The sequence below is a fragment of the Mercenaria mercenaria genome, chromosome 15 (assembly GCF_021730395.1).
Source record: "Mercenaria mercenaria strain notata chromosome 15, MADL_Memer_1, whole genome shotgun sequence".
Lineage (NCBI taxonomy): Eukaryota > Metazoa > Mollusca > Bivalvia > Venerida > Veneridae > Mercenaria > Mercenaria mercenaria.
Genome location: NC_069375.1, coordinates 32,897,383 through 32,909,731, shown reverse-complemented (window position 1 = coordinate 32,909,731; position 12,349 = coordinate 32,897,383). Strand labels below are relative to the sequence as shown.

Genomic DNA, 12,349 nt, shown 5'->3' with positions numbered 1-12,349 from the left:
GTCGTAAGGGACAGTGCGGTAGAAAAGTTAATGGTCAGGTTGATTGATCCTTTAGAAATACTCCTAAATCGTAAACGCATTATAAATAAAATCATAGAGTTTCGAAATTAAACAGTTCAACATTAGACATTAAACGAATTAATCTTTGCTCATGCATTTACATTTTACAGCATGCCCACGTCTGCAACGAAAGATAGGAACGGTAGTTAACTGCGTTGACATTGAATCAGAAAACCTGCAAAAGTGTAACATGACATGTGTAAATGGAAAAACATTGCCTAACGGTCAGAAATCGTTTGAATACACCTGTGGCGAATCGACAAATCACACATGGCTACCTATAGATAAGACCCCCGAATGCGTCGGTATGTATGTAATTCTAGAGTTTAAAAAAGCGCTTTTTCTTATTCCATCAAATGTTGAAGACACGTTCAGATTGAAACAACTAATATTATCAAGACAAGTGATAACTTTGCAACGATGTAGCAACAGATATAAAGAAGCCTATTGATTTGGAAAAAAATCCTTTTCAATTATGTTATATCAGAAATTTATGTTTTACTTACAGATGTTTCAAGACCAGATATATTTGGCACACAGACTATCGTAACTTACGCAAACCCGATCTCCGGATCTGATCATCCTGGTGTTACAACAGCTGTCGAACAACAGTTCTCTGAGGTCGGGTGTGTTAAAAGTGGGTTATGTGAAGTGACATCAACAGTTTCCGATTTAAGTCGAAAACGGAGATCTACGTCATCAACGTTAATAATGCAATTCTCTATTAGACTTACAGACACAGGCGATTTAGCTCTAGGGGACTATCTTTCTAATGGAACAGGTAATCAACATGTTTAGGTCCTAAATTGTTCTAGCCTAATATTTACACACCCACCACCAAAAACACATATTTCACGATTTGAGACAAATATGAATTAAGGTATTGGGCCCCTAATAGTAATGTTTAAAAATGGCATTTACTGGGTATATTCTTACAGCTGACCGTGCTTCGCACTTATATGCAAATTTTAAAAACTTTTACCGTGCCGTTTTTTATAAATTTTGTCTAATTTATGGTATTTCCTAAAGCTCAAGTAGAGATAAATTTCAAAGTGGTTGCCTTTATCTAACACGTTTTCAGAGAATTTATTATTCCATTATTTTTTATGAAGAAACATCAAACTATTGGTAAACAATCATAAACTTAAAATAAAAACTGTCAATATTATTTTTCTAGGTGCCTCGAGTAACCGGATTTAATCAGACAGAATTCCAACTCCAATATTGAAAAATTATGGTCGATCCTGCGGGTCTGTTTTGAATTTTGCTCACTTCATTCAAAAATAACCTTGGGGCAGAAGTAAAACCTACCTACATTTCTTCCACAATATGTAATCTAAAGAATGAAGGGAAAATAGAGAACTTTTACCGCATGTAACTCAGTATTTTTAAAGATGTCTAACTCTACCCCTTCTGTTTTAGATGTAAATTCACTTTTAACAGCAAGAAATCGCATATCAAATGATTTTTTTTCCATTTTTGTACAATAAATCAATAACAAGTCTTGAAAGAAGTAAAAACTTACTAGTAAAAAAAGGAAAACAAGGAAAAAAAATTTGGTCCCAGTAGGGCTTGAACCTACGCCCCCCTGAAAATTGCTGTCAAAGTAGGTTTATGGTAGGAATTGAATACTCTTCAAGAAGGAGGTACTCTATTATGGGCCTAATACCTTAAAATATACCAATATAAAAGAATGTTGACACCGTATGGTATGAGAACAAAAGTGTAATCGTTATAAAGCTAATACCACAAAGTTTACTGGTTTTCAAAGATGATATTACGGTAAATGTAAATGCTAGTACATATGACAAATTACATTCAATAGTTATGTTCGGTTTTGTACACGTAAAATTGCTAAAACTATATCCAAAAAGGCATACTTGAGGTAACTTTGAATATAAGCTAGTATAATAGCATAAGCATATAACAATGGGCAAAATGTATTATGTAGGGAAAATATCATTTACTTTATTAATATTAAGAAATATGAATAACTGTAGTAATTCAGAGGCCATTTGCATTTGCATTTGCATTTGAGCTATGTTTATCATGAAAAGGGCGCTACATAAACCGAGTATTATAATTTGCGACTGTTCTATGTTAGACATATTTTTTACCATCTTAATGTGTTCTACATCATTTTCCCTTCAGAAACCTCTGCAATGACAGAATTGCTTATTGCGCTTAATGCAATAACCGAGGTCATCGAGTTCATTCAGAACAACACGGCATCGATATTCCAAGTCACTGTAGATGGTGTAGATTATACACTGGCGAGTGATACGGCAAGTATCGTAGCAACAGTGACATGCCCCAGTGGATATGCAGGAGCTGATGGACTATGTGGTAGGTCATGTGTTTTGTCATACAAAGTGGTTAAGTCAGGAGCTGATGAACTTGGTGGTGGTTCACGTAAGATTCATACAAAGTGTTTTAGTAAGATGATGCACTCGGTGCCTTCAAAGTTGTTTCGGTTAGAAGCTGATAGACTCAAAGAGTTGGGTCACGCATTTTGTCATACAAAATGTTTAAGCCAATATTGATGAAATCGTAAGTCAGTTGCCATTTCAGAAAGAGTGCATAAGGCAGTCGAAATGTACTAGCTAGTAGGTTATGTTTTTCACATGCAAAAGGTTCTAGGTAGAGTTGATGGATTTTGTAATAGATTTGTCGTTTTTTTGGGTTTTTTTGTTTTTTGTTTTTTGGGTTTTTTTGTTTGCTTTTTTTTGTTCTTCTTTTAGCTTTCTTTATAATATTTAGAGAAGGACCTAACAGACGACATGTGTCATAAGGTATTTCAGACAGGAATTAATGGAACGTGAGATAGGATATCTTTCTCGTCCTCTAAAGGATTACGGATATAAGGTTTTGACTCTGTGGCAAATTATATAGTGTATTATCAAATGATGTGTGTTAGACAGGAGATAATGGACTCTACAAAGCAATATAAAATGCTAAGGCAGGAGGTTATGGACGGTTGGTAGGTCATCTGTCATATCTGATTATATACTGTATTACTTCACATGAAGATTGTTAGGTAGGAAGTATCGACCCTGTAGTAGGTCGAATGTAATGTCATCAAAAAGTGTTTCAGACAGGAGGTTATGCTAAGTGTAAATCTGTTATGACATAAAACATGTCAAGGCAATACAAAGGAATTGTTTTACCTCACTAAAAACCCCATTTTAAGGAAATGTTACATGTTTCAATAAAAATTGAAAATATCTGTAGTAATCAATACATAAAACTTATTTATTGCTCTGGAATTGTACATATTAGTGACTTTTTGTTAATCCTTATTAAGCTAAATGTGCTGTTGGAACCAAACTAGAAGATACCATATGTGTTGATTGTGAACCGGGAACCTATCAGCCTTTGACCGGACAAAGCACCTGTTTGACTTGTCCTACAGGATATACCACACCGACATACGGTGCATCTGATGTATCAGAGTGCTCTGGTAAGTGATACAAGATGCATTCATTGTGTTGAAGTTGCTCCGATATTTGATATATGATATAATTATTGTGTTGAATGTTACTCTGGTAAGTGATACAAGATGCATTCATTGTGTTGAAATTGCTCCGATATTTGATATATGATATAATTATTGTGTTGAATGTTACTCTGGTATGTGATACAAGATGCATTCACTGTGTTGAAGTTGCTCCGATATTTGATGTATGATATAATTATTGTGTTGAATGTTACTCTGGTAAATGATATAAGAGGCATTCATTGTATTGACTAGTTCTCCGGAAAGTGATACAAGATACAGTCATTGTGTTTATTGTTGAGTACAACTCTAGTAAGAGAAATAAGATACTTCCATTATGTTAATTGTTGAATTACAACTCTCGTAAGTGACAAAATATATATTTAATGTGTTTATAGCGGAATTAAAACTGATACATACCTGAACGGTCAAAATTCATGAAAAGCTAAAAAAAAGTAGATACACTTACTGATAATCTCAAACTAGCTAGAATATCAAACTGATTCCCAACATAAGGCACTAGTAAATACGCTTTCTTTAAAGCGTAAACTTTCATGAATACTTAAGGTAATCGAAAATACACTTAGAAACATATCATCTCAAACTCAATTATGCAAATGTTCATGAATACCTAAAGCAGTAATAAATACACCTATTTTCGTACTGTCTCAAACTGTTTTAATGTTCAAAATGGATAAAGTATTATTTTTATGTTTCCCTTTCAGTGGAAAAAGCAGTTACTGATAATGATTCCGACGACAACGATGCTGATGATAATGATAATGATGGTGCCGATAACACAGATGACAGTGAACCAACTAATAATAGTAAATGATATTTATGCATACTAAACTTTCAGATATCTGGTACAACATATCTTATTAATACATTAATTACAAACGTACCGGCTACGAACTTGATATGATTGTAAATTCGTAAAAACGTATTTTACCTTTAAATGTTTGGAGTTTTGTTTATAAGTTCGTCTACATCAAATATGTTATAGTGAAGATTAGGAGATATACGCGATGATTTTTAGTTTGGTATTTGTTGAACAGAGCGATATGCAATTTCAAAATATAACATTATTTTGAGAACACAATACTACGGAGCACGAATACTTGTCAACCGCAGTATGCCTAACATCTTACGTTTCTAGATACTCTAACGTCTTACGTATTATCAGATACTCATGACAATCTGTTGAATATCAATGTCATTACAAATTAAATGTTTTTCGAAAAAATACTATATACAGTTAAATATGACTTTATGTCGTTTACGTAAACAAGTATTAAAATAGCAGTAATAATGATGATAAACAGACAATTATTTTCTTTCCTTAAGTTTGTTTTATTGCGTATAACCTCGCACCGAAACGGGTTTCGATACATGCTTAAAATACATTTCTACATTAGACTTGAAAAAACCTTTGACTAAGAGGTCTTGAAAAGAGGAGTTGAAAGTTACAGTACTTTTATAACAAATGCCAGTATACCCCATAATGCTAGTATAACTATGTTTACAATATATGGTCGTAGGACAATGCCACTAGAGTTCATTTTGGATGCTTTGTCTTGTTTCTGTTTATTCTACACATGAAATTGCTAAATACTATATATTATTTCATCTTGTATCCATCATAATCAGTTGTTTTGTTTTGTTTGATAATATGATATTGACTGTATGAATATTTTCACTTACAGCTGTGTTGATTGTTGTTGCTGTCGTCAGTTCGGTTGCTTTCGTTCTATCAGTAGTTGCCGTCAGCATACTGTTGTGGAAGAAATGTATTAGGTATGTGTACACCACTTCGATATTGTAAAGTTTCTTCTTGGAAAATAATCAAGCTGAATATTGTAACTTATACAGAATATTATTTTAAGGATACGTAAGATTACAAATATGTACATTTAAAGAAGAAAAATATTTTAGATTGCTACTGCTACATTATAAACTACACACTAAAATGAAATTGTCTTGCTGCTTTTGTGGATAAGAGGTCGCGAATGAATCATTTTTTATTCACTTAAGATGATTATTAACTATGATTACCTTATCTACGACTACTAAACCCTAAACCACCATCACAAAGTGGTGTCGACATTTCCGAGGTGCAGCTTTCGCCGGTTTCTAATTGTAAGAATTTACATCCTGTCTTATATTTTTATCGATATAACTTATACCGAAAATCGGAGAATGCACTGCCGTGTAAGAACACTTACTACGCCTGAATTTAACTGTGTTAAAGTCTTAAGTAAATTGTGGTGTACAGACCTTTCTTCCTGATTCGGACGTTTGCGCATTTTGATATATGTCTGTATTGAAACCAGTTTATGATGCATAGACACATTGTATGAACATTTTCACACATTCAAATGGTTTAACTATGTACGATCTTTACACAGACAAGTATTAGTGATTATAAAACCTCCCTTAAAAGAATTATACCAGTATTTTTTTAAAATGTCGCAGATATCCAATTAGTGACGGCGCTATGCAGAAGTGGTGGCGCTGTGGCGTATACTTTGCATTTCCTGTTTTATAGCGGCTTATCATATAGGTCATAAATTTCCTATCCAAGAAAGTAAAACATAGACAAAAAGTTCATATCTAATCAATTCCAAACGCATAGCGTCCACCAAATTACATATTTGTTTTTTCAAGAAATGTGTCGTTTAACATATCTAACCTGAGCGACTTGTTTAGTTCTGCCCATTGTTTTCTCGTTTGGGGCAAATCCTTTACTTTATCTGGGGACCAAACGCCGCTCTTCATGGAATTACACGCTTCAACACGTGTATCATTGAAGGTTCCATGTTCACCGCCGTTTGAATACATCTGCGGATGTCTCTAAATTGCTTTTAGTACTTTTACCATGTGTAAATGTTGAGTTCTGCTCAACCCGGGGCTAGAGGGCGTGGACGGTAGCATGCATTTCCACTACCGTCCATGAACAGGCTAAATCAAACCGAGCCTGCAACATTTTCGTTTTTGTCGTGTTGAGCGACCTGTGAAGTTTCTACTTTTTTCTATTTTAGAAATGACACAAGTCGTATTTTTTACATTTTCTTTCGCATTTAAGTCTGTATGTTTGTATGTGTTCAGTTTAATGTCGTTTTCAATATTTCTAGAACATCTTCTCATACTTCTGTAATAGTTTCTCCTAACATTTCTCTTTGTTACAAATAAACGAATCACTCGATTTACCTGCTTAATTAATAACAGAAACCTCATGTGCACCAAATGAATGAATTCCTCCATTTCGATACCATTAGCAATAGTTCTGGCTACCATAACTTAACTTAACTGGCGCTATTTTTAATTTCTGATGGTCGCGTCCATTCAGTTATGGAGAAACACCATTTGGTTAACTAACCAGTATCAAACCGCAACATCTCGCACAGTCTCTCGTGAGAAACTGATGACGCCATGCAACAGTGCAGAGCACGTGGTTATTTTTGAACATCAAGATCAAAATTTTACTTATTTATGAATTTACATGTAATTTAATCATAAACATAACAATTTTAGATAAAATTCATACAAAAACAGGTTTAAGTTCTAAGAAAAGGTCAATAAATATCGATTCTATGCCGCCTATTTGTTTTCAAAATGAAGAGTACCGTGATCAGGTGACTGTAATGGTGGACAAAATATTGCTGACAGGGGTACCAATTTGAAACTTGTGTGTATAATCTGTGTTCAAATTGTGCTGCATGTATTATTTTATGCCAGATTAAAAGAAAAATGGATTAGAAATATTTTAAAGTATAAATGTGTGTCCACTGCATTTCATTTCATGAAATTATAGCGTGACAGACTTCTGGCACGATTCCTTGTTAGGTTTCAGTACGGGATTCGTTTTAGCTCAGAGATCCGTAACAACATATAAAAATCTCTAGGCTGATATTTTTCAGCTAATTTGCAAGTATTTCTTCATATTGTAATCATTAGAAACGTCTCATATCTTATTAATGAATGACTTGTTAAAGTTGTACTCTATTTGAAACGTGATTTCACATTTCCTGAAACCTCTTTTGACAGATGGATAAATTTAGCCATTGTGCATGGCAGTATTTTTTAAATTGTCGAACTTACTTTTATTAGTATACTGTTTAATGGAACAAATCCTATTGGACAAAAAAGCTTCGCGAGTTATTGTTCTTTAGTTGTAAATATAAAAACCCGCACTTCCTTTTCAGCATGATATTCTTCCTCTGCAATGTATAAACAGTGTTTGTAGAACTGCTATGTGTGAACAGTGTTTGTAGAATAAATCTTGGTAACACTTGAGTATATAAAAGGTCTGTGTGATTAAAATATTAACCATTCACTCATTGTTTGCACACATGCTCCTCTTATAATTCTAAAATAACTTTTATGAGAATAGAAAGGTTAATGACAATCACTGGAAGCATACCATTTTTCTGATGAATAGAGCTATTAAACACTTAACACTACTATACACAGAGCTCAAGCACTACTGTATGCTATAGAGCCACCAATATTTAGCTCGCCTATACGAGATATATGTAGACCTATTCAAATGGACCCGGCGTCGACGCCGGCGTTTGGTTCGTCGTGCTTCCGCAAATCCAACTTGATCAAAGTTTTGATGCACTTTCTCTGTATCTCTGTGCTTACACGATTGATTTCCTTCAAACTTAAAATAGTTATTCCTTATTATGTCACAAGGGTCATCACCCCGCCGCCCCCCCCCCCCCCCCCCCCCCCCCCCCCCACCAATATTTCATGAATTATCCATTAAAATTTTGGTGCACTTTCCTTCTTCCTCAGTTATTACCGGATAGATGTGTTTCAAACTTATAACAGTTGTTCCGCATCGTCAATCAAATTATATGACAGAAAGGTTTTTAAGTCTGGTATCAATATTACATGAATTATGCCCCCTTTTTATACGCCCGTCTGAAAGACGGACGTTTTATGGGAACGGCCATGACGGGCGGAAGGGCGGCGTCCACAAGCATTTCTTCTTCATGCACGGAGGGATTTTGATGTTACTTGGCACAAATGTTTATTACCTTAAGACTGAATGTCATGCGCAAGAACCAGGTCTCTATGTCTAAGGTGAGGGTCACACGTAGAGGTCAAATTCAAGAATGATTTTTGTTCGGAGCATTTCTTCTTCATGCAGGGAAGGGATGTTGATGTAACTTGGCACAATGTTCACCACCATGAGACACCCTTGTTTTGAGAATTACTTCTCTTTGTTTTACTATAAAACGTTTTTATAACTGACCGAAGGGAAAGAATTAAAACCACTTTTCTGTGGTACAACATGCATGTAAATCCAATTTTTGGATGTATTTTGACCAATCTCTACCTGATAAGGAGTTTTATGTAGACTTATATTAATAGATGGTTAAGGATTACTTTCCCTTTGTTGTTACTATAAATAACTTATTTTATAATATTTTAGAAATAAGCCAAAATATTCAATATGCAAATACATGTGCTAGTGTTAAGAAATTTACTAAGACGGGCGTATATAAGGACATTCCCGCACTCTTGTTATTTAGAATTTTAGGTTTACTTTGATGCAGTTTCACTATATTTCTGTTATTACAGAAGGGATTTGATTCAAACCTAACATTGTTTCACATCAACACTCACATAATTTGGCACCCTGGCATCAATATTCTGTAAATGATCCCCCTTGTACATAAAATTTCGGTTTAACATTTTGATGCACTTTTACCCAACGGATTTGATTCAAACTTATACTAGATGTACCACATCATCACCCACAGCATATTTCACAAGGGTAATAACTCTTGCATCGATATTTTATGAAATATGTACCTTTTTATTTAAAATTTCAAGTTAATTTTGGTGCGCTTGCACTATTTCTTTGTTATTTCTAAATGAATGTGTTTCAGACTTACAAAACAAAAGTCAACATCATCGTCCTCATATAACTCTGGCACAAATAATTCATGAGTTATGTCCCCTTTTTACTTAGAATTTCGGTTTAATTTTGATGTGTTTCTTCACCATATCTTTTTTGTTGCTGAATAGATTTAGACTTAAAATGGTTGTTCCACATCGTCACCAACATCATATGACACAATGTTCATAAGGCTATATGAGTTATGCCCTCTGTTTTCGTAGAACTTTAGTTTAAATTATGATGTACTTTAGCTCTATCTCAGTAATTATTTTAAAAATTAGTTTTGATTCAATCTTATAATGGTTGTTCCACATTGTTAGCCACATGGTGCATTACTTCTGCAGAATTTTCCAATGAATTGTGTCCCTTCATACGTATTTAATGTTTTCATACATTTATTTCAGTTATTACTAAATGCATTTGACACAGACTTAAGCTATTATATCTATCTATATAACTATCTATTATCTAATATCTTCATTCATATTGGAGTCATTAAACTTTCCAGTGACAGCTCCAGCTTCCTCAGATGTGCCCAGCATCGAAATAATCGAGCTCACTGTCTCTTGTGACATCTCTTGTTAAAAAACTTTAGTTCTAAGGTTTGCATTTGTAAGTATCATACACATATAGATAATTTACACGCGCGATGATGGTCTTATAGTGTGTCTATGCATAAAATAATGAATTTAACTCAACATTTTTTTAGGATAAAATATGTAATTTATGTTATAAAAACACTAATCAAAATAATATTAAAACATATCAGCCAAACAGTTATTAAAGGCAAGTATTTACACTGTTTATTTCTATCATATTCATAAAATAAAATACATATCAACACTATGCAAAGGCCCGAAACAGGAGAAAAGTTCTTGACACTTCAATTTACATATTATTGTAACGAAATTAAAGTCAACCTGTAGTCCTGTAGTAAAATTGTTCTTAAACGGCATTGCATTCTCTGATGTTGAAAGAATAATATATAAGTAAAACCGGGCGATAGCTGCACCGCGGAAATGCTGTTAGGCTCACTAGCTCCTTTCCTTGTCACCACCTTTTGGGGATGGAGCTAGGGTTTAGTAGCCATGTTATGGACATGTTTAAAGAAATGGACAGTAGGTCATTTATCCATATGTAAAGCAAAATAAATGCACAAAGTTAAATGATTTTTTTCTAGAACTTGGTATTTATATTTCTCAGTGTTTGCAAACAATAATGTAGTTTCTCTATGTGGTAATTTTTAATTACATTAATGAATATATATAAAAAGCTTACCAGTTAAGACAGAACTTGCCTTATTCCTTTGCAGACGGCGCTTTAGACGAAACGAGACAAATGGTAGTTTTGCAAGCCTCAGTATGGTACGTTCCGCTACCAGTTGCTCAGGTGTTATCGAAAATAGTCGGACAACATTCAATATAGAAAAAATAAAGGGTTCTATACCTGCCACACCACAGCATCACCATAACCCGATGTTTGAAGGGGCGTTCCAAGACAAACCGCCTTCATATGATAGCCATGGGTTTAGTTAAATATGACTGCTCCAACTGTAACTGTTATAGTGGTTAAATGAATTTGATAAATCGGATAATATGGACTGAATGATGATTGTCATAATATCTCTAGGACCTTTGACTTTATTAGACGCAATTTAATAAATGGTGTTTTAAGTGAGAAACCTTGTGATGAAATGTTTTCGCTATAATGAACTATTTGACATCGTTTTTGGGGGTTTTCTTTGTTTTTGTTTTTTTGCTCTTCATGCTGTGATATATTGTGTTGAAAATAGGTATTGAAATACATGTACTTATTTCAAATGTGTAACGAAGGGACACAAAGACTGTGATAATTTGTTAACAATACATCTATGTTAGATCTAACTATTATAACTATTTATCTTTCAGTTAGGCTAATATAGAGCGTACTGTTCTGATATGACACAAAACACAAAACACCTACAGTAACAGACCATTTTATTTTAATTTTCCCTTGTTTCAATAAATTGCCTTGAGTGTAAACACAAACAATATCATAACAACTTGTTTTATGTATGAATACAGCACGATGGTGTAAACACTCTTAGTGTCGGATATGACTACCATTGTCTCGCATTATCTTGAAGCTTTAGAAGTACTCTAGTGTTTATGTCCGTTAAGTGTTCAAATAGGTGTCTACATTTAAGATATTTTTCATTTATTTAAAGAAAAACAAACACACTAACGGGTAGAAAAATGTATATCACGCATGCATGCTTATTTCTGTTGTTTAGACAACTTTTTCATGTATAAAATAGTTTGGTTGGTGTTTGAATACCGTCTATATCTATAGATTTATATATCAAGGTGAAGCTGAAGCCTGTTTCCTTTGAAATATTTATAAACACATTATATTTTGATTTGATATTTTACTTGTGGTTACATGATTGCACCTATTTTCCGCAGCACAGTTAATATGGTCATTTTGATGAATAAATAAAACATCTTGACTTCTTCTTGGTATACAAATAAATGATATAAAGGAATTTTAGTACACTAGCTTGCATTTGACATTATCTCTGTCATGATTTTACATATATATACAAAGGCTTACAGGGCTGTTATATTTCGATCTTCTCAGATCGCTCAGCACGACTTCTTTTATGTTGTGCGATTGGTACTGTTTAGTTTTTTAGCTTGAACATTTCGGCTTGGGTGGTTCCAATACTCCCGCTTTCATTGCTTTGGGTATTGTATAATCACCCCTTTGGTATGGTGCCTGCTTTTTAATTTTGTCTTTTGATAGTGTCTGTGATATGCAGGCTCCGTAACCTCAGATCCCCTTTTTAAATTCAAGTTTGTTTAGTTCTGCCAATTGTTTTCTCGTTTAATTTAACTGGG

The 12,349-nt window shown here is 33.8% G+C and overlaps 1 protein-coding gene across 1 annotated transcript in view; it reads left to right on the top strand.

Moving 5' to 3' along the window:
- Positions 1 to 12,007, top strand: part of LOC128549011 (uncharacterized) — a 128,738-nt gene extending 116,731 nt beyond the window's left edge. Inside the window, exons 2-8 of the mRNA XM_053524949.1 lie at positions 171 to 365; positions 569 to 841; positions 2,212 to 2,406; positions 3,365 to 3,520; positions 4,282 to 4,383; positions 5,263 to 5,353; positions 10,783 to 12,007. Coding sequence (XP_053380924.1) covers positions 251 to 365; positions 569 to 841; positions 2,212 to 2,406; positions 3,365 to 3,520; positions 4,282 to 4,383; positions 5,263 to 5,353; positions 10,783 to 11,005 — 1,155 coding nt within the window. The 5' untranslated portion in view covers positions 171 to 250 and the 3' untranslated portion in view covers positions 11,006 to 12,007. The remainder of the gene's footprint in view (positions 1 to 170; positions 366 to 568; positions 842 to 2,211; positions 2,407 to 3,364; positions 3,521 to 4,281; positions 4,384 to 5,262; positions 5,354 to 10,782) is intronic.
- Positions 12,008 to 12,349: the final 342 nt, after the last annotated feature.